At 44.1% G+C, this 22,872-nt stretch overlaps 1 protein-coding gene across 2 annotated transcripts in view; it reads right to left on the bottom strand.

Annotated features, from left to right (window-relative positions):
- The window catches only part of LOC124006039 (t-SNARE domain-containing protein 1-like), a 174,900-nt gene that overhangs the window by 28,921 nt on the left and 123,107 nt on the right, over window positions 1–22,872 (bottom strand). For both annotated transcript variants that reach the window (XM_046315699.1, XM_046315698.1), the window contains exon 11: window positions 21,041–21,150. In XM_046315699.1, coding sequence (XP_046171655.1) covers window positions 21,055–21,150 — 96 coding nt within the window. In that variant the 3' untranslated portion in view covers window positions 21,041–21,054. The remainder of the gene's footprint in view (window positions 1–21,040; window positions 21,151–22,872) is intronic.

Below are 22,872 nucleotides of genomic sequence, written 5' to 3'. Positions count from 1 at the left end.
GTCCATGTGTCTCAGCCACTCATCTCTGCCTTGTCCATGTGTCTCTGCTTCTCATCTCTGCCTTGTCCATGTGTCTCAGCCACTCATCTCTGCCTTGTCCATGTGTCTCTGCTTCTCATCTCTGCCTTGTCCATGTGTCTCTGCTTCTCATCTCTGCCTTGTCCATGTGTCTCTGCTTCTCATCTCTGCCTTGTCCATGTGTCTCTGCTTCTCATCTCTGCCTTGTCCATGTGTCTCTGCTTCTCATCTCTGCCTTGTCCATGTGTCTCTGCTTCTCATCTCTGCCTTGTCCATGTGTCTCTGCTTCTCATCTCTGCCTTGTCCATGTGTCTCTGCTTCTCATCTCTGCCTTGTCCATGTGTCTCTGCTTCTCATCTCTGCCTTGTCCATGTGTCTCAGCCACTCATCTCTGCCTTGTCCATGTGTCTCTGCTTCTCATCTCTGCCTTGTCCATGTGTCTCAGCCACTCATCTCTGCCTTGTCCATGTGTCTCTGCTTCTCATCTCTGCCTTGTCCATGTGTCTCAGCCACTCATCTCTGCCTTGTCCATGTGTCTCTGCTTCTCATCTCTGCCTTGTCCATGTGTCTCTGCTTCTCATCTCTGCCTTGTCCATGTGTCTCAGCCACTCTGCTTCTTGTCCATGTGTCAGCCACTCATCTCTGCCTTGTCCATGTGTCTCTGCTTCTCATCTCTGCCTTGTCCATGTGTCTCTGCTTCTCATCTCTGCTTGTCCATGTGTCTCTGCTTCTCATCTCTGCCTTGTCCATGTGTCTCAGCCACTCATCTCTGCCTTGTCCATGTGTCTCTGCTTCTCATCTCTGCCTTGTCCATGTGTCTCTGCTTCTCATCTCTGCCTTGTCCATGTGTCTCTGCTTCTCATCTCTGCCTTGTCCATGTGTCTCTGCTTCTCATCTCTGCCTTGTCCATGTGTCTCTGCTTCTAATCTCTGCCTTGTCCATGTGTCTCAGCCACTCATCTACGCCTTGTCCATGTGTCTCTGCTTCTCATCTCTGCCTTGTCCATGTGTCTCAGCCACTCATCTCTGCCTTGTCCATGTGTCTCTGCTTCTCATCTCTGCCTTGTCCATGTGTCTCAGCCACTCATCTCTGCCTTGTCCATGTGTCTCAGCCACTCATCTCTGCCTTGTCCATGTGTCTCTGCTTCTCATCTCTGCCTTGTCCATGTGTCTCTGCTTCTCATCTCTGCCTTGTCCATGTGTCTCTGCTTCTCATCTCTGCCTTGTCCATGTGTCTCTGCTTCCTCATCTCTGCCTTGTCCATGTGTCTCTGCTTCTCATCTCTGCCTTGTCCATGTGTCTCTGCTTCTCATCTCTGCCTTGTCCATGTGTCTCTGCTTCTCATCTCTGCCTTGTCCATGTGTCTCAGCCTTGTCCATGTGTCTCAGCACTCATCCTTGTCCATGTGTCTCTGCTTCTCATCTCTGCCTTGTCCATGTGTCTCAGCCACTCATCTCTGCCTTGTCCATGTGTCTCTGCTTCTCATCTCTGCCTTGTCCATCTCTGCCTTGTCCATGTGTCTCAGCCTTCTCATCTCTGCCTTGTCCATGTGTCTCTGCTTCTCATCTCTGCCTTGTCCATGTGTCTCTGCTTCTCATCTCTGCCTTGTCCATGTGTCTCTGCTTCTCATCTCTGCCTTGTCCATGTGTCTCATGCTTCTCATCTCTGCCTTGTCCATGTGTCTCAGCCACTCATCTCTGCCTTGTCCATGTGTCTCTGCTTCTCATCTCTGCCTTGTCCATGTGTCTCAGCCACTCATCTATGTGTCTCTGCTTCTTGTCCATGTGTCTCAGCCACTCATCTCTGCCTTGTCCATGTGTCTCTGCTTCTCATCTCTGCCTTGTCCATGTGTCTCAGCCACTCATCTCTGCCTTGTCCATGTGTCTCTGCTTCTCATCTCTGCCTTGTCCATGTGTCTCTGCTTCTCATCTCTGCCTTGTCCATGTGTCTCTGCTTCTCATCTCTGCCTTGTCCATGTGTCTCAGCCACTCATCTCTGCCTTGTCCATGTGTCTCTGCTTCTCATCTCTGCCTTGTCCATGTGTCTCAGCCACTCATCTCTGCCTTGTCCATGTGTCTCTGCTTCTCATCTCTGCCTTGTCCATGTGTCTCAGCCACTCATCTCTGCCTTGTCCATGTGTCTCTGCTTCTCATCTCTCTGCCTTGTCCATCTCTGCCTTGTGTCTCTGCTTCTCATCTCTGCCTTGTCCATGTGTCTCTGCTTCTCATCTCTGCCTTGTCCATGTGTCTCTGCTTCTCATCTCTGCCTTGTCCATGTGTCTCTGCTTCTCATCTCTGCCTTGTCCATGTGTCTCTGCTTCTCATCTCTGCCTTGTCCATGTGTCTCTGCTTCTCATCTCTGCCTTGTCCATGTGTCTCAGCCACTCATCTACGCCTTGTCCATGTGTCTCTGCTTCTCATCTCTGCCTTGTCCATGTGTCTCAGCCACTCATCTCTGCCTTGTCCATGTGTCTCTGCTTCTCATCTCTGCCTTGTCCATGTGTCTCAGCCACTCATCTCTGCCTTGTCCATGTGTCTCTGCTTCTCATCTCTGCCTTGTCCATGTGTCTCTGCTTCTCATCTCTGCCTTGTCCATGTGTCTCTGCTTCTCATCTCTGCCTTGTCCATGTGTCTCTGCTTCTCATCTCTGCCTTGTCCATGTGTCTCTGCTTCTCATCTCTGCCTTGTCCATGTGTCTCAGCCACTCATCTCTGCCTTGTCCATGTGTCTCTGCATTCTCATCTCATGCCTTGTCCATGTGTCTCAGCCACTCATCTACGCTTTGTCCATGTGTCTCAGCCACTCATCTCTGCCTTGTCCATGTGTCTCTGCTTCTCATCTCTGCCTTGTCCATGTGTCTCAGCCACTCATCTCTGCCTTGTCCATGTGTCTCTGCTTCTCATCTCTGCCTTGTCCATCTCTGCCTTGTCCATGTGTCTCTGCTTCTCATCTCTGCCTTGTCCATGTGTCTCTGCTTCTCATCTCTGCCTTGTCCATGTGTCTCTGCTTCTCATCTCTGCTTGTCCATGTGTCTCTGCTTCTCATCTCTGCCTTGTCCATGTGTCTCTGCTTCTCATCTCTGCCTTGTCCATGTGTCTCTGCTTCTCATCTCTGCCTTGTCCATGTGTCTCTGCTTCTCATCTCTGCCTTGTCCATGTGTCTCAGCCACTCATCTCTGCCTTGTCCATGTGTCTCTGCTTCTCATCTCTGCCTTGTCCATGTGTCTCTGCTTCTCATCTCTGCCTTGTCCATGTGTCTCTGCTTCTCATCTCTGCCTTGTCCATGTGTCTCTGCTTCTCATCTCTTCCTTGTCCATGTGTCTCTGCTTCTCATCTCTGCCTTGTCCATGTGTCTCTGCTTCTAATCTCTGCCTTGAACATGTGTCTCAGCCACTCATCTCTGCCTTGTCCATGTTTCTCAGCCACTCATCTATGCCTTGTCCATGTGTCTCAGCCACTCATCTACGCCTTGTCCATGTGTCTCTGCTTCTCATCTCTGCCTTGTCCATGTGTCTCAGCCACTCATCTACGCCTTGTCCATGTGTCTCAGCCACTCATCTCTGCCTTGTCAAAATGTAAGTGTTCTAATCGAACAACAACACAGTTTGGAGTATATACCACCCAGTTTCAAGTCAATTTGCTCATGTATAACACGGCTGAACTGCAGTAATGTTAAAAAATGTGTAATAGTCTATAGTTTTTTGGCATATTGTGCTAACTGTGATAGGCTCACGTTTGACTTTTACATCGTACCCCTACTATTTATTTTGCTGGGCTGTAGTATCGGACCGTACCGGCTTACTTTCACCCCTGAGTATAATTGTTTAAAGCAATATGACAATTTATATTTTTATCAAATTCAAGTGTTCTTTTGAGATTGAATACATGGAATAAATGGGCAATAAATGGTTCAGGGGTAGAACAGCAGATTTGACCTTTTCAGCTCGGGGGTTTGAACTTACAACCTTCCAGTTAATAGACCAACACTCTAGCCACTAGGCTACCCTGCCGCCTCTACACTCTAACCACTAGGCTACCCTGCCGCCCCTACACTCTAACTACTAGGCTACCCTGCCACCTCTACACTCTAGCCACTAGGCTACCCTGCCGCCTCTACACTCTAACCACTAGGCTACCCTGCCACCTCTACACTCTAGCCACTAGGCTACCCTGCCGCCTCTACACTCTAACAACTAGGCTACCCTGCCACCTCTACACTCTAACCACTAGGCTACCCTGCCGCCCCTACACTCTAACCACTAGGCTACCCTGCCACCTCTACACTCTAGCCACTAGGCTACCCTGCCACCTCTACACTCTAGCCACTAGGCTACCCTGCCGCCCCTACACTCTAGCCACTAGGCTACCCTGCCACCTCTACACTCTAGCCACTAGGCTACCCTGCCACCTCTACACTCTAGCCACTAGGCTACCCTGCCACCTCTACACTCTAGCCACTAGGCTACCCTGCCGCCCCTAGAGTAATCCATCTGAGTTTACTCCGAGAATAAAGCAAAATTCCAAATAGGAACATACAACACAACACAACTCTAACACAATCACAAACACAACCACGAACGACATGAACAATGACGGACAGAACAGAAATGTATGTCAGATGGTTAAATAGGGAATGTAATGAGGGAATGTAAAACAGGTGTGTGTGTAATCAAACAAAACAAAACGAAACAGAAACATGGATCGGTGGTGACTAGAAAGCCGGTGACGTCGACTGTCGAACACCACCCGAACAAGGAGAAGGGCTGACTTCGGCGGAAGTCATGACAGGTTCTCTATTAATGGTAATATTCAAATGACATAATAATACTTCTACCATTCTGAGTGGTAAGACCTTTTATAAGTCACTATTTTATAAATATTATATAAAAAATATATATTCAAAAAGATCTTGTCTCATCTTTGCAATGTCTAGTTGTTGCTGGATCCCTGTTCTGTGTTGTCAACTTAGCTTTTTAAATCATTTGAATAAGCCTCTTTCAGTACGAGCCTGTCTGCAGTGTTTCATTATAGTGAGGAAAGCAGCTTTGGATGCTAAATTTAACATGGATCTGCTGCATTAATTCTAATATTTATCAGAAGAAAAAAGTGCTTGAAATGTGGCTTCATCCGTGTTAGAAATTCAGCAAGAAAGCTGTGTGAACACATAAGTTATAAACAAGCTTTGACACCTCGTTTGATCCCTGAATCTCCCATATTTCAGATTATGATTCTCAATATTTGTATGGTATTGAAATACACATTTCTCCTGCAGCACAGCTCAGAAATGCCTTAAAATTGTGGAAAATATTTCAATATTCTGTCGCAAATTCTGTATATTAAAAAGACCAACTATTGGTATTGTGAACCATAGAACCATAGAACACATTCAAGATGACAGTGACAATTTGTGAATCAGCATTAACTAAATAAAAGCTGCATGAGGAACATTCAACAAGTTGCAAAAACATATCACAGTAACACACTGTTCCCTTGAGAAAGCAAAGAGACTGTCAGTGATGTACTATTTAGACAAGGATGAGCACAAGAGATACATAAAATCACATTGGCAGCTGCACAGTTCCTCTTCTCTTATCTCCACTGACTAGACTAGACTCATTTTGACTGAATTTATTTAACCAGGTAGGCTAGTTGAGAACAAGTTCTCATTTGCAACTGCGACCTGGCCAAGATAAAGCATAGCAGTGTGAACAGACAACAACACAGAGTTTCACATGGAGTAAACAATAAACAATAAACAAGTCAATAACATAGTAGAAAAAAATCATCTATATACATTGTGTGCAAAAGGCATGAGGAGGTAGGCAATAAATAGGCCATAGGAGTGAATAATTACAATTTAGCAGATTAACACAGGAGTGATAAATGATCAGATGATCATGTACAGGTAGAGATACTGGTGTGCAAAAGAGCAGAAAAGTAAATAAAATAAAAAACAGTATGGGGATGAGGTAGGTAAATTGGGTGGGCTATATACCGATGGACTATGTACAGCTGCAGCGATCGGTTTGCTGCTCAGATAGCAGTTGGTGAGGGAGATAAAAGTCTCCAACTTCAGAGATTTTTGCAATTCGTTCCAGTCACAGGCAGCAGAGAACTGGAAGGAAAGGCAGCCAAATGAGGTTTTGGCTTTAGGGATGATCAGTGAGATACACCTGCTGGAGCGCGTGCTACGGCTGGGTGTTGCCACCGTGACCAGTAAACTGAGATAAGGTGGAGCATTACCTAGCATAGACTTGTAGATGACCTGGAGCCAGTGGATCTGGCGACGAACATGTAGCCAGCCGACTAGAGCATACAGGTCGCAGTGGTGGGTGGTATAAGGTGCTTTAGTAACAAAACGGATGGCACTGTGATCAACTGCATCCAGTTTGCTGAGTAGAGTATTGGAAGCTATTTTGTAGATGACATCGCCAAAGTCGAGGATCGGTAGGATAGTCAGTTTTACTAGGGTAAGTTTTGCGACGTGAGTGAAGGAGGCTTTGTTGCGAAATAGAAAGCTGACTCTAGATTTGATTTTTGATTTGAGATGTTTGATTTGAGTCTTGAAGGAGAGGTTGCAGTCTAGCCAGACACCTAGGTACTTATAGATGTCCACATATTCTAGGTTGGAACCATCCAGGGTGGTGATGCTAGTCGGGCGTGCGGGTGCAGGCAGCGAACGGTTGAAAAGCATGCATTTGGTTTTACTAGCGTTTAAGAGCAGTTGGAGGCCACGGAAGGAGTGTTGTATGGCATTGAAGCTCGTTTGGAGGTTAGATAGCACAGTGTCCAAGGAAGGGCCAGAAGTATACAGAATGGTGTCGTCTGCATGTAGGTGGATCAGGGAATCGCCGGCAGCAAGAGCAACATCATTGATATATACAGAGAAAAGAGTCGGCCCAAGAATTGAACCCTGTGAATAAGGAAGTGTGTGTGAAAACAGTGAAGCAAGCTATGTCACCCACCCTTTAACCTGTTCCTGAGACAACAACGACAGCTAGCTAGAGGAAGTCACAGTCTGTCTGCTACTTTCATATCACAGTATTTCACTAGTGCTGTCTGGGACACGAACGGTATGGACTGGGGGTATGGGTTCTCACAGCCTCACCCAAGTCTTAAAATACATGACTTAAATCAGCTTCTTCTGACCCAAACAGGACGACTTTACAACAATCCTTGCAACATAACCAAACATCCCCATGTATTTCTTGCACAAACTTGACCCTGATTTACAGCTATCTGGCTGTCCCTTACCTTTTGTCAGGTATAAAGACTATGGGACACATTTAGTCCAGAGTGTGTCGAGGGCTCTCTTTTTACCTATGTGGCATACTTAGCATCTGAGGGATATTTACTGTATGTTCTGTCTTGGTGACACAATGTTTTAAGAGTCAGAGTGTCATGCCCTGATCTGTTTCACCTGTCCTTGTGATTGTCTCCACCCCCTTCCAGGTGTTGCCCATCTTCCCCATTATCCGCTGTGTATTTATACCTGTGTTTTCTGTTTGTCGGTTGCCCGTTCGTCTTGCTTGTCAAGCTTACCAGCGTTCGTCCTGTCAGCTCCTGTCTTTTCCCAGCCTGTCTTTTTCTCTTCCTCCTGGTTTTTGACCTTTGCCTGACCCTGTACCTGCCCGCCTGACCACTCTGCCCGTCCCTGAGCCTGCTTGAGCCTGTCCTGACTCTGTACCTGCCCGCCTGACCACTCTGCCCATCCCTGCGCCTGCCTGAGCCTGTCCTGACCCTGTACCTGCCCGCCTGACCACTCTGCCCGTCCCTGAGCCTGTCCTGACCCTGTACCTGCCCTCCCGACCACTCTGCCCATCCCTGTGCCTGTCCTGACCCTGTACCTGCCCGCCTGACCACTCTGCCCATCCCTGAGCCTGTCCTGACCCTGTACCTGCCCGCCTGACCACTCTGCCCGTCCCTGACCTCTCTTGCCCGTCCCTGAGCCTGTCCTGACCCTGTACCTGCCCGCCTGACCACTCTGCCCATCCCTGAGCCTGTCCTGACCCTGTACCTGCCCGCCTGACCATTCTGCCCGTCCCTGAGCCTGTCCTGACCCTGTACCTGCCCGCCTGACTACTCTGCTTGTCCCTGAGCCTGTCCTGACCCTGTACCTGCCCGCCTGACCACTCTGCCCATCCCTGAGTCTGTCCTGACCCTGTACCTGCCCGCCTGACCACTCTGCCCATCCCTGAGTCTGTCCTGACCCTGTACCTGCCCGCCTGACCACTCTGCCCATCCCTGAGCCTGCCTGTCCTGACCCTGTCCTTGCTCCACTTCTGGATTATCGTCCCCTGCCTGCCTGTCGTTTGTCTGCCCCTGTGGTTACATTAAACATTGTTACTTCAACAGTCTGCATTTGGGTCTTACCTTGATTCCTGATACAGAGAGACACTGGCTTTGTTCCAATATCCACACTACTATACCAGTCAATGTGAAGAATCATTGTATTGGCAAATAGCTTACTAGTCAATAGACATGTTGCAAACATCTTACTGACAGTCTACTCATAGTTTAAATCAAGTGTTACCTGAGGATCAGATGTGGATGAATGCTGGTACTATACTCCTGCATTAATGAATCGCTATTAAATTGAGCGGTCACCTTCTCCCAGCCTACCCAATGATCCACTTAAAGCTAGGGGTCCGGGCCTTGTAGGCCTCTTCAATTTTGCCTCCCTCCAACACAAATAGCCTGAGTTTACTTTATAATTGCCTATGCCAATAACAAATGCAGCTGTTCAGCCTGACTGCATCTGGTGCAGAATGAAATAATCAAGGAAGGGAGGACAAGTTTAAAGGCATCCTGAAGTTTAGACAGAGAGGACAGTAAATACCCAAAGGCAGATATAAAGGTGTCTTATCTCTCCTCTCGCAAAATGGAAATAATGAATATCTGAAGTTATTAATGGAAAAATATGTTGGAGAATTCGGAAGGACTGATGTGTCTACATTTGAAATGGCACCCTTTTGGGGGACTAATTTGTGGACTAAAACAGAAATGGGGTGCAATTGGGCATGAAACCTATGTTCTCCTTTGGGTGAGGGTAGCCCATGTGGAGGGAAATGCACATGTACAAGATCTATTTATTTTTTTATTGCCTCTATAATCATAAGAACAGTTTTTAGCTGTGCTAACATAATTGCAAAAGGGTTTTCTAATGATCAATTAGCCTTTAAAATGATAAACTTGGATTAGCTAACACAACGTGCCATTGGAATACGGGATGATGGTTGCTGATAATGGGCCTCTGTACGGCCAATGTAGATATTCCATAACAAATCTGCCATTTCCAACTACAATAGTCAGCTAAATGACTTAAATGTAAATGTAAATCTATAAGATAAATAGAAAACACATGTGATCAGTGTTGCTGTTTGATAGAGGGAATCTACTTCCTTACTGAAGGCTTGGGCACTGATCCCAAACCAGTAGAAAACCCCACTGAGCTGTGTCCCAGTAGGGGACCTCAGATCTGTTAAGTCTACAGGTGGGGTGACCACAACCACATGCCAACCAAACAGGCACAGAACTGTATGAGGACGAATCGGCTGATAAAGACACCTCTAGGTTTGTGTGTATGTACCTGTGTGTATATGTGTGTGTCACTGTGTACATTGTAGCTCTCATCAGGAAGAAAATACTCATACATATATATATATATATATATATATACATAATTACTTAAAAATCATACAATGTGATTTTCTGGATTTTTGTTTTAGATTCCATCTCTCACAGTTGAAATCTACCTATGATAAAAAATGACAGACCTCTACATGCTTTGTAAGTAGGAAAACCTTCAAAATCGGCAGTGTATCAAATACTTGTTCTCTCCACTGTATATAGTGAAAAAGGAAAAACTGTCAGGGAGAAATCACTCAAATACAGTAAATGGACGTGAACAGATGGCTTGGCTGTGTACACGTGAAAAAACTTGAAAAATGAGGAGCCGGTAGAGGACAGTGAGAATGTATCAGCTAAACTCACCGAAATAGCTGAATGTACACCAAACAACCAAAGATAAAACGTCTCAGATGATCAGTGACAATTACATGTCAGAAATGATAAGGGATTATTATCAGTGTTGGCAAATTGTAATTTAAATCAACCACTTTCAAAAGATTTGGAACTTTGCCGATGGCACAACATACAAATCTTTAGATCAGGATGAATAAAGAAATAAATATGATCATGCTTGTGACAAATGATATTTACTGTGGATATGTAGTCTAGCAAAACATAAAAATACAAATTAAATCTGAATCCCTCTGACATACACTAACTTTCAAAAGTTTGGGGTCACTTAGAAATGTTCTTGTTTATGAAAGAAAAGCAAATTGATCAGAAATACAGTCTAGACATTGTTTATGTTGTAAATTATATTTATATTTAATGGAATGTCTACATAGGCGTACAGAGGCCCATTATCAGCAACCATCACTCCTGTGTTCCAATGGCACGTTGTGTTAGCTCATCCAAGTTTATCATTTTAAAAGGCTAATTGATCATTAGAAAACCCTTTTGCAATTGTTAGCACAGCTGGAAACTGTTGCAATTGTTAGCACAGCTGGAAACCAGCAAAAAAACTGGCCTTCTTTAGACTAGTTGAGTATCTGGAGCATCAGTTTTTGTGGGTTCGATTTGTGGGTTCAATTACCTAACTAGCATCACCTGGTGCACTAACCAAAATACAGGGGGTGGTTCACCCAGGTCTTACCTAGTGTGCCTAGACAGTGTATATACTACTGGTATATGTATGCCCGTGGGCCTCTTTCCTAAGCACTCCCTAGGTGTCTTCCCCTTCCCCCTGGGAACAACAACAGAATAACAAAAACAATTTCAATAATCAAACCACTGCGTCCTATTGACACACTAATCATCGCTCTCCTAACAACAACCAACACAGGATCTCACCGTCATCTCTCTTCTGAGCATCAGAACACTGGCTTATATTGCTTCAGAAAGAATCTGTAATTGAAGACAGCTGCATCCTCTGACGAGAGGGCGGGGTCAGCCACAATTTGCCATGTAGTCAACCAATCAGCTGCTTGGGGGATTCCAAGTATAGGCTGTTTTCGGTTTTCGTTTCGTTTATTGTTTTGTAGTGTTCGTGTTTAGTCGTGTTTACGTTGTTTGAATAAACATGGATCGCAATCGACACGCTGCAGTTTGGTCCGACTCTCCTTCACCATATGAAAACCGTGACAGAATATACTTGTGTCAACATACATCGAACAAGGACATCAAGAGACTCAGGACAATCACCCACAATATAACCAAAGAATATGGCTGCCTAAATATGGTTCCCAATCAGAGACAACGATAAAGACCTGCCTCTGATTGAGAACCACTTCAGACAGCCATAGACTCTCCTAGAACACCCCACTAAGCTACAATCCCACTAAGCTACACACCACATACAAAAACCCATGTTACACCCTGGCCTGACCAAATACATGAAGAAAAACACAAAATACTTCGACCAGGGCGTGACGAACCTAAACACAAGGCCAAATCTACACTGGCGTTGCTCACCAAGAAGACAGTGAATGCTCCTGACTGGCCGAGTTACAGTTTTGAAATAAATCTGCTTTGAAATCTATGTGAAGACTTGGTTTTCTAACAATGATCAACATCCAATTTGACCAAACTTGAAACATTTTTTCAAAGAACAATGGGCAAAGCTCTTAGAGACTTATCCCAAAAGACTTACATATATAATTGCTGCCAAAGGTGATTCTAACATATTGACTAAGGGGTGTGAATACTTAATAAATTAGATATTTTCAATAACTGTAAAAATAACTAAAAATATCTAAACAGGTTTTCATTTTGTCATTATGGGTTATAGATGTTTTTGATTTAAAAAAATCTATTGAATCCATTTTGAATTCAGTAACACAACAAAATGTGAAATAAATACTTTTTGAAGGCACTGTATGTGTGAAGATGTGCTTTGTGTTTTGAGGGAGCTCCAGGATGTGCTTGTAATCTCTCTGATTGTGTTTGTGTAAACTGGAGATTCTCTATGATCAGACAGCACTGTGTCCCTGGCCCTCCGCTTTACTTGTTCTCCCGGTGTGTGTGTGTGTGTGTGTGTGTGTGTGTGTGTGTGTGTGTGTGTGTGTGTGTGTGTGTGTGTGTGTGTGTGTGTGTGTGTGTGTGTGTGTGTGTGTGTGTGTGTGTGTGTGTGTGTGTGTGTGTGTGTGTGTGTGTGTGTGTGTGTGTGTGTGTGTGTGTGTGTGTTCGTACAACGCTACCTGACTACTGATCAATGCACTGCAGTAGAGAGTCTCCCATGAGTGTCCATTCACAATATTCCCTATTTGAAGCCAGTTAAGAGGAGAGTCCCATCAAATCAACCATTCCAATATAGTGTCGTATTTGTACAGTGGTGTAATATGATGATGAAAGCCTTTTTTTTAGCAACAATAGCAACCGTTACTAGAAAGGAATAGAATTGTCAATTTTTAGAGCTCATGTGCTAATGCGTCATTATCAGACAATGTTGACTGCAAATTGAATGCACACCACACTGATTAGTGGCCCTTCACATGCAAGATGTATTGGGGGGACCTGCACCACTATGTGGTCTGTATAATATTAGATACAGTGGCTTGCGAAAGTATTCACCCTCCCTTGGCATTTTTTGCCTTACAACCTGGAAATAAAATTGATTTTTTGGGGGGTTTGTATCATTTGATTTACACAACATGCCTACCACTAGCCACTGGGATTTTTGTCCATTCTTCAAGGCAATACTGCTCCAGCTCCTTCAAGTTGAATGGGTTCCGCTCGTATACAGCAATCTTTAAGTCATACCACCGATTCTCAATTGGATTGAGGTCTGGGCTTTGACTAGGCCATTCCAAGACATTTAGATGTTTGGTGGCTGACTAAATATTTTGAAAATAAATTCATAAAAAATCCTACAATGTGATTTTCTGATTTTTTTCTCATTTTGTCTGTCATAGTTGAAGTGTACCTATAATGAAAATTACAGGCCTCTCTCGTCTTTTTAAGTGGGAGAACTTGCACAATTGGTGGCTAAGTACTTTTTTGCCCAACTGTATTTACTGAGATCATGTGACACTTAGATTGCACACAGGTGGACTTTATTTAACTAATTATGTGACTTTTGAAGGTAATTGGTTGCACCAGATCTTATTTAGGGGCTTCATAGCAAAGGGGGTGACTCACCACTTTTCTATTTTTTATATTTTAGAATTGTTTGAAACAAGTTATTTTTTTCATTTCACGTCACCAATTTGGACTATTTCGTGTATGTCAATGACATGAAATCCAAATAAAAATCCATTTAAATTACCGTTTGTAATGCAACAAAATTGGTAGAACACCAATACTTTGGCAAGGCACTGTAAATAGGGGAAATCCATTACGTAAATAGGGCCCCGTGTGAATAGAATCCCATTTACTGTACTAATATCGAGATGCATAATGATAACCAACCGTCAGTTAAACTGTTAGGATACAGACTGGACAGGCACATTTCTAGTGTCCATGGTCACTGCTTGATTAGACGAAACCCCTTGAAACCTCTCTCTTTAAGCACCCCTGATTTGAGCAACCATTCCTCCCCATACACACAAATACCTTGTGTAATTACAGTTAGCACATGGTGCTAACATGCACATTGAAAAATCTCCCTTCCCAAATGAGTCTGTAAACAGGATGTGAAGGCGGTGCCGGCAATATCATTTGCAGAAATAAGTGTCAGGGTGCAGTTATGGCGTTATTTAGTGCACCATAAAGAGCCAGGCTATTGATTCGAGAGCAGAAGCGGCTCCACAGTGATTTCTGTCGTCGTCAGTCTCATTAAACTGATCTATAGTGCTCGCTATTCTCCTCTCTGCCCATCTGCCTCTGTATCTCTTTCAGTGACTATATCCTCCATCCTTCTCAGTGTTTGTTCATACCAGTCCATATTAGAGGTTGACCGATTAGGATTCTTCAACGCCGATACCGATTATTGGAGGACCAAAAAAAGCCCATTTTATTTGAAAGCTCAAATCAAATCAAAGTTTGTCACGTGCGCTGAATACAACAGCTGTAGACCTTACAGTGAAATGCTTACTTACAGGCTCTAACCAATAGTGCAAAAAGGGTATTAGGTGAACAATAGGTAAGTAAAGAAATAAAATAACAGTAAAAAGACAGGCTATATACAGTAGCGAGGCTATAAAAGTAGAGAGGCTATATACAGTAGCGAGGCTATAAAAGTAGCGAGGCTACATACAGACACTGGTTAGTCAGGCTGATTGAAGTAGTATGTACATGTAGATATGGTTAAAGTGACGATGCATCTATGATGAACAGAGAGTAGCTGTAGCGTAAAAGAGGAGTTGGCGGGTGGTGGGACACAATGCAGATAGCCCGGTTAGCCAATGTGCGGGAGCACTGGTTGGTCGGGCCAATTGAGGTAGTATGTACATGAATGTATAGTTAAAGTGACTATGCATATATGATAAACAGAGAGTAGCAGCAGCGTAAAAAGATTCAAATAGTCCGGGTAGCCATTTGATTACCTGTTCAGGAGTCTTATGGCCTGGGGGTAAAAACCATTAAGAAGCCATTTTGCCCTAGACTTGGCACTCCGGTACTGCTTGCCATGCAGTAGTAGAGAGAACAGTCTATAACTGGGGCGACTGGGGTCTTTGACCATTTTTAGGTCCTTCCTCTGACACCACCTGGTGTAAAGGTCCTGGATGGCAGTCAGCTTAGCTCCAGTGATGTACTGGGCCGTACGCATTACCCTCTGTAGTGCCTTGCGGTCAGAGGCCGAGCAATTGCCTTAACAGACAGTGATGCAACCATTCAGGATGTTCTCGAAGTTACAGCTGTAGAACCTTGTGAGGATCTCAGGACCCATGCCAAATCTTTTTAGTTTCCTGAGGGGGAATAGGCTTTGTCGTGCCCTTCACGACTGTCTTGGTGTGTTTGGACCATTCTAGTTTGCTGTTGATGTGGACACCAAGGAACTTGAAGCTCACAACCTGCTGCACTAAAGCCCCGCCGATGAGAATGGGGACGTGCTCGGTCCTCCTTTTCCCGTAGTCCACAATCATCTCTTTAGTCTTGGTTACGTTGAGGGATAGGTTGTTATTCTGGCACCACACTGCCAGGTCTCTGACCTCCTCCCTAAAGTCTGTCTCTTCGTTGTCGGTGATCAGGCCTACCACTGTTGTGTCGTCTAGACACTTAATGATGGTGTTGGAGTCGTGCCTGGCCACGCAGTCGTGGGTGAACAGGGAGTACAGGAGGGGACTGAGCACGCACCCCTGGGGAGCTCCAGTGTTGAGGATCAGCGAAGTCCAGGATCCAGTTGCAGAGGGAGGTGTTTAGTCCCAGGATCCTTAGCTTACTGATGAGCTTTGCGGGTACTATGGTGTTGAACACTGAGCTGTAGTCACTTCATGGCTACGGATGTGAGTGCTACGGGTCTGTAGTCATTTAGGCAGGTTGCCTTTGTGTTCTTGGGCACAGGGACTATGGTGGTCTGCTTGAAACATGTTGGTATTATAGTCTCAATCAGAGAGATGTTGAAAATGTCAGTGAAGACACCTGCCAGTTGGTCAGCACATACCCGGAGCACACGTCCTGGTAATCCCATCTGGCCCTGCAGTCTTGTGTATGTTGACCTGTTTAAAGTTCTTATCACGTCGGCTACGGACAGCGTGATCACACAGTCATCCGGAACAGCTGATGCTCTCATGCATGCCTCAGTGTTGCTTGCCTCAAAGCGAGCACAGTAGTGATTTAGCTCATCTGGTAGGTTTGTGTCACTGGGCAGCTCGTGGCTGTGCTTCCCTTTGTAGTCTGGTGGTTCCTTTTACTATGAGTCTTCAACATTCCCAGTTAAGAAGTTTTAGGTTGTAGTTATTACAGGAATTATAGGACTATTTCTCTCTGGAAAGTGCTGTTTGAATGAATGCTTATGAGCCTGCTGCTGCAGTCAGACTGCTCTAATAAATATCCAATCATAGACTTAATTATAATATGATAAACACACAGACAAACGAGCCTTAGGTCATTAATAGGGTCAAATCCAGAAACTATAATTTTGAAAACAAAACATTTATTCTTTCAGTGAAATACGGAACCGTTCCGTATTTTAATGAACGGGCAGCAACCCCAAGTCTAAATATTGTTGTTACATTGCACAACCTTCAATGTTATGTCATAATTAAGTAAAATTCTGAAAAATGTATTAGGGTCTTTGTTAGGAAGAAATGGTCCTCACACAGTTTGCAACGAGCTAGGCGGCCCAAACTGCTGCATATACCCTGACTCTGCTTGCACAGAACGCAAGAGTAGTGACACAATTTCCCTAGTTAAAAGAAATTCATGTTAGCAGGCAATGTTAACTAAATATGCAGGTTTTAAAAAATGTACTTGTGTGTTGATTTTTAGAAAGGCATTGATGTTTATGGTTAGGTACACATTGATGCAATGAGAGTGCTTTTTTTGAGCTTGTTAAATCATCACCCGTTTGGCGAAGTAGGCTGTGATTCGATGATAAATTAACAGTCACCGAATTGATTATATGCAAGGCAGGACAATCTAGATAAACTAGTAATATCATCAACCATGTGTAGTTAACAAGTGATTATTATTATTATTATTATTTTACCTTTATTTAACTAGGCAAGTCAGTTAAGAACATATTCTTATATTCAATGACAGCCTGGGAACAGTGGGTTAACTGCCTGTTCAGGGGCAGAACGACAGATTTGTACCTTGTCAGCTCGGTGGTTTGAACTCACAACCTTACGGTTACTCGTCCAACGCTCTAGCCACTAGGCTACGCTGCCGCCCCGGGTTAAGATTGATAAGTTTAATGCTAGCTAGCAACTTACTTTGGCTCCTTGCTGCACTCGCGTAACAGGTGGTCAGCCTGCCACTCAGACTCCTTGTGGAGTGCAATGTAATTGGCCATAACCGGCGTCCAAAAATGACGATTACCGATTGTTATGAAAACTTGAAATCGGCCATAATTAATCGGCCATGCAGATCGACCTCTAGTCCATATTAACTTGCCTCTCTCTATAATGCTCGCTACTCTCCTCTCTGCTTTTATTCCTCTGTAACTCTCTGTGTCTATATCCTCTATACTCCTCAGTGTTTGTTCATACCTGTCCATATCAACTTGTCTCTCTCTATAATGCTCGCTACTCTCCTCTCTGCCTTTATTCCTCTGTAACTCTCTCAGTGTCTATATCCTCTATACTCCTCAGTGTTTGTGTCACGAATTCCACTAAAGGTGGCTCCCCTGCCTGTTTGGGTGGTGCTCGGCGGTCGTCGTCACCGGTCTACTAGCCGCCACCGATCCCTTTTTCCTTTTCTGTTCGTTTGGTCTTATTAGTTGCACCTGTTCCTTTTTGTGTTTTTTGATTTTTGTCTATTTAAGCCTGTTAGGCCCGCCTAGGTTTGTGCGGCACGTTCACGCAGATTAGCAGGGATCTTTTTTTTGCTCTTTTTATGAGTCCTCTTTAGTGTCTTAAGTTTTCATAACTGTGACCTTAATTGCCTACCGTCTGTAAGCTGTTAGTGTCTTAACAACCGTTCTACAGGTGCATGTTCATTAATTGTTTATGGTTGATTGAACAAGCATGGGAAACAGTGGTTAAACCCTTTACAATGAAGATCTGTGAAGTTATTTGGATTTTTACGAATTATCTTTGAAAGACAGGGTCCTGAAAAATTGACGTTCTTTTTTTGCTCAGTTTATATCCTCTCTAACCCTCACTGTGTGTTCATAGTTCGTACCTGTCAATGTTTCCCCTCTCTATGACTATGTAATGCTGTGCCCTTCTGTCTGACTCTCTCTGTCTTTGTATCTCTGTTTTCATTATGTTTCTGTATAACATACTATTGTCTACTCCAGCTAGAGTATGTGGGAGTACTGAAAAGAGCTATACAAATGAAGTTATTATTATTAGGGATTATTATTATGTGAGAGTACTATAGTGTAGTACCGGTACTTTCTTCAAAATCAGTCAACAGCATCAAGGAGAATGGAAGAAGGCCACAACAACCAACAACAATGGCAGCCAAACTGAATTTGTTGTTGGTACTCGGGAACGCTTAATTCTGTTTAAACTCTGTTTGTTTATTTGGATCCTGTTTCTGGTACAACAACTGGCAGACTATACCAGGCTTATAGCTGCGTCTGCTTTGGCAAGAACCCAGGCGGTTCTGCTAAGCCTGTCCTCTTCCTCTTCTATAGGGCTCAGTACACACACACACACGCGCGCACGCGCACGCATGCACACACACACACACACACACAAACACACACACACACACACACACACACACACACACACACACACACACACACACACACACACACACACACACACACACACACATGCACACACACACACACACACACACACACACACACACAAACACACACACACACACACACGCACGCACGCACGCACGCACGCACGCACGCACGCACGCACGCACACACACACACACACACACACACACACACACACACACACACACACACACACACACACACACAACAACTTGAGAAATTCCATCTCATCTGCTCCAAATGATTTGCTCCACAAACCTGCAGACCCACTGTGATCTGTGACCTGAGAGAATCAACGTGGGGAACATAACTAGATAACACCTCCCAACAGGGCCTCAACCTCCCATTCAAGATGAATCAATTGGCTGTACAATACAGTGACTATGATTGTGTTTGCGTGTGGGTTGAGGTGTATTTGTGTATGTCAGACAAGAGGCCTAAATGTAATTCCATCAGTGGTAGATAAAGACACCAGACTGTGGGTTCATGTAGATTGGTTACGATATCATTTCAGGAAAGTTGTGGTTTTCCATCAACATCAAATGACATTTCTGCATGTATCTGTTAATTATTGAATAGTGGCCAAAGTCTTCTACACTGATTCTATCCTCTGCTGAGTTGACGGTGAGGGTCTTTCTTTCTGTCACAAAACACAAAGGTTGGAAGAAATCTGTATATTTCCTGTAAAGGCAGAGAAACATTCTTCAACCTTTCACCCTAGCTACACAATGAGCTCGCCAACCACACGAGACATCCAAGCTGTTAGATGCCCAGTCTAATCACTTGAAGTACTGATTATGTGAAGCTACAAGTGGAACGAAAATCATTACTTGTGGTTGGAATTCCATTTCCATTTCATTGTCCAAACTGAAGAAAACAAATGTCTGTAAAAAAGATGATGTGAAGGAGCAGCAATATACAATATATTAAGAACATCTGCTCTTTCCATGACAAAGACAGACCAGGTTGACAAAGACAGACCAGGTGAATCCAGGTGAACGCTATGATGCCTTATTCATTTCACTTGTTATATCCACTTCAATCAGCCTAGATGAAGGAGAGGAGACAGGTTAAAGACTGCATTTTCAAGCTTTGAGACAATTGATACATGGATTGTGTGTGTGTGCCATTCAGAGGATGAATGGGCAAGACGAACAATGTATGTGCCTTTGAACGGGGTATGGCAGTAGGTGTGAGGCGCACCGGTTTGTGTCAAGAACTGCAACGCTGCTGGGTTTTTCATGCTTAACAGTTTCCCATGTTTATCAAGAATGGTCCACCATCCGAAGGATGCCCAGCCAACTTGACACAACTGTGGGAAACATTGGAGTCAACATGGGTCAGCATCCCTGTGGAACGCTTTTCGGCACCATGCCCCAACGGATTGAGACGGTTCGTAGGGCAAAAGTGGGGTCCAACTAAATATTATGTTCCTAATGTTTTCTATACACAATGGCTTGCTCAGTGATAAACACACATTGAGCAAGAAATAGTCAAGTATTGGTTGCTTAACCAACATACCACACACAGGGAAACTGAAGTGGTAGTAATCGGAAATTAGGAATATTAAGAGAACATTGATTTACCCATCTACAGTATTTCAGCCACAGTTATATGTGAAGATAAATCCTTTTCTCACCACATTTCCTCTTGACGGAAAATACTTAAATATCGATTTGCTATAAAAGCAAATTACGTCAAGCTTCAAAAAAAGTTGACTTTGCTGTCTTGTTGCTATGAACGTTGTTAGTCAATGTCAGTCACTTTCAGAGTGTGTCCTCTGACTAGGATTCCAATTATTGATCCAATTCAAGAAGGAAGCCTACCTGCACATTACTGGCTCTCCAATTAAAAAGCTGTGTTTTCGTAGAATCCCTATACAGAGTTGGCCCCAAATTCTTATCACAAAATAAAACTATTCAACATCCACTGAACGCATCCTTAAGGACAAGTTAGCCCTTTACAACCAAACCTCTTTTTATATAAATGGTATGCGGTCCAGACACTATTCTTTTAGCGATTTCACTTGTGTTTGATAAAGTTACCCCAACCAGCGATTCAGTTCCTCATCCTGGTTTGCAGATGTCAAATGTTCATTTTATTGGTCACATGTGTTTCACCTCACAGTGAAATGCTTACTGACAAGCCCTTAACCAACAATGCAGTATAAAAAAGCTGAATAAGAATAAGAAATAAAAGTAACAATGTTCATAATGACACAATTTCATGTGTACAACATCTAAAGACTTGCATCACTATACTGATAACGTTCCCGATTCTAAAAGGAATCATTTGGGTGTTTTTGGAGCAATTGTTGATGTTTTTCAGAGCCCAATACTGCACAATGAGGATGTGGAAGTGAATCGCTGGTTGGGGTAAGTTTCTCAAAAACAAGTGAAATCTGATCAAAAAGTATCTGGGACCTTCTATAACATTTCATTTAGTTTAAAAAAAAATCGGAATTCTCTTTTAACGGGTTGTGCATATTCCCAGGGTCGGCACTGCGTCTCAGGCCTCTATGCAGATTAAAATCAGAATAGAATGTCAATATAGCAATCAATATGGCAATACAGTACCTGTAGAACAATATCAGTACTAAGTAAAGCTCTGCTTTATGGGCTGCTGCTGGTTTATACACACCAGTAGTGATGGAGGGGTTAGGAGGCTTACCTCTGGAGTTGGTTTCATTTTCTTGCTGACACAGCGATGATGATGATGAGGAGGGTGAGGATGAGGCCTCCCGCCACCAGCATGTAACACTTCCTCTTCCTAATCTGCCTCTGTGGGTCAGATCAGATTAGAGTCAATTAGAAAACGATAGAATCTGCAACATATTCAATACATACATTTTATCTCCTCCCTGGAGTTACACACCATATACTTTCCCAACATTCCCTACTAAATTGACACCATGCAGGCACCCATCGTAATACCAGGTGAAATGGCTGAAACACAATTGTGGGTTATTGGGTTACAGTAGGTTTGTACATCAGAATGTGTTTTCAGAAATAACTTGTCATAAAGACTTGATTTGAGTTTGGTCAAGTGCTTGGTGGTTAATGATGAGAGAAACCATTAAGAGCCAGTGGTGTCTGATCACAGAACACAGAAACCACAACATTTTCCTTCACATGCTCTCTATCCTCTTTTTCATTCGAAGAGGTTATATCTATGGACTGGGAATTGTTTCAACATCATTTATCAACTTTTTTTCCTTCTAATATCGCCTGTAGTGTAACTTAAAACTTCAAATGCTTCAAACAACTTCCCCACATAGAACACACGCTGTGTTACCCTCCCATGTTCATAACTCTCAATGTGTAGTAAAAAAACACATTTTAAAAAATGAATGAAAAATAACCTCAACTAGAAATGAAAATAACTAGAATGGAGAACAGGGTTTAGAGATATTTCTATATTTCCCTGGCTCCTAGCCTCCTCAGGCGATGGGTGATGTGTCAGAGTAGGGAGGTGAGACCAGAATGTTGTTTTAAAATGCTTTTTCTTTCTCTTTTTTCCTCCCCGTTTTCCGCTACAAAGGCAGTGAGAGCGGCTGCGTTAGACCAGAGCTGGGTTTGGAGTCTTTAAATCCTGACTCGCTTCAAAGCAATTCATCTTCTGAGACTCAAAACAGGCTTTCTATGTGGAGAGAGAGAGAGGGAGAGAGAGAGCGAGAGAGAGAGAGACAGAGAGCGAGAGAGACAGAGAGAGAGAGAGAGAGAGAGAGAGAGAGAGAGAGAGAGAGAGAGAGAGAGAGAGAGAGAGAGAGAGAGAGAGAGAGAGAGAGAGACAGTGAGAGAGAGAGACAGAGAGAGAAAAAAAAACTGCTGTCGAGTAATTTTCAGTTTAAACGTTCCACTCCACAACAATTTGCATAAGCAGCCCTGCGTCTGTGATAAGAAGATTGGTAATTTTCAAAGGCTCTGTGGGGATTGAGAATTAAAAGCCTTTCTCCGCTATCTCCTCTCTTGCAGCTGGCCACCACAGATTCTCCGGCTTCTCTCTCACATTTCCTTATAAACTGTGCCTTATAAACTTTCTCTCCCATCCTCTCTCCTTCTCCCTGCTTGCACACAGCAGTCACACGGTGCAGTCTCTCTCTCTCCCATCCTCTCTCCTTCTCCCTGCTTGCACACAGCAGTCACACGGTGCAGTCTCTCTCTCTCCCATCCTCTCTCCTTCTCCCTGCTTGCACACAGCAGTCACACGGTGCAGTCTCTTTCTCTCCCATCCTCTCTCCTTCTCCCTGCTTGCACACTGCAGTCACACGGTGCAGTCTCTCTCTCTCCCATCCTCTCTCCTTCTCCCTGCTTGCACACAGCAGTCACACGGTGCAGTCTCTCTCTCTCCCATCCTCTCTCCTTCTCCCTGCTTGCACACAGCAGTCACACGGTGCAGTCTCTCTCTCTCCCTTCCTCTCTCCTTCTCCCTGCTTGCACACAGCAGTCACACGGTGCAGTCTCTCTCTCCCTTCCTCTCTCTTTCTCCCTGCTTGCACACAG

This window comes from Oncorhynchus gorbuscha, linkage group LG19 (assembly GCF_021184085.1).
Source record: "Oncorhynchus gorbuscha isolate QuinsamMale2020 ecotype Even-year linkage group LG19, OgorEven_v1.0, whole genome shotgun sequence".
Taxonomy (NCBI): domain Eukaryota; kingdom Metazoa; phylum Chordata; class Actinopteri; order Salmoniformes; family Salmonidae; genus Oncorhynchus; species Oncorhynchus gorbuscha.
The sequence above is the reverse complement of the archived record's forward strand: the minus strand, read 5'-3'. Positions and strand labels throughout refer to the sequence as shown.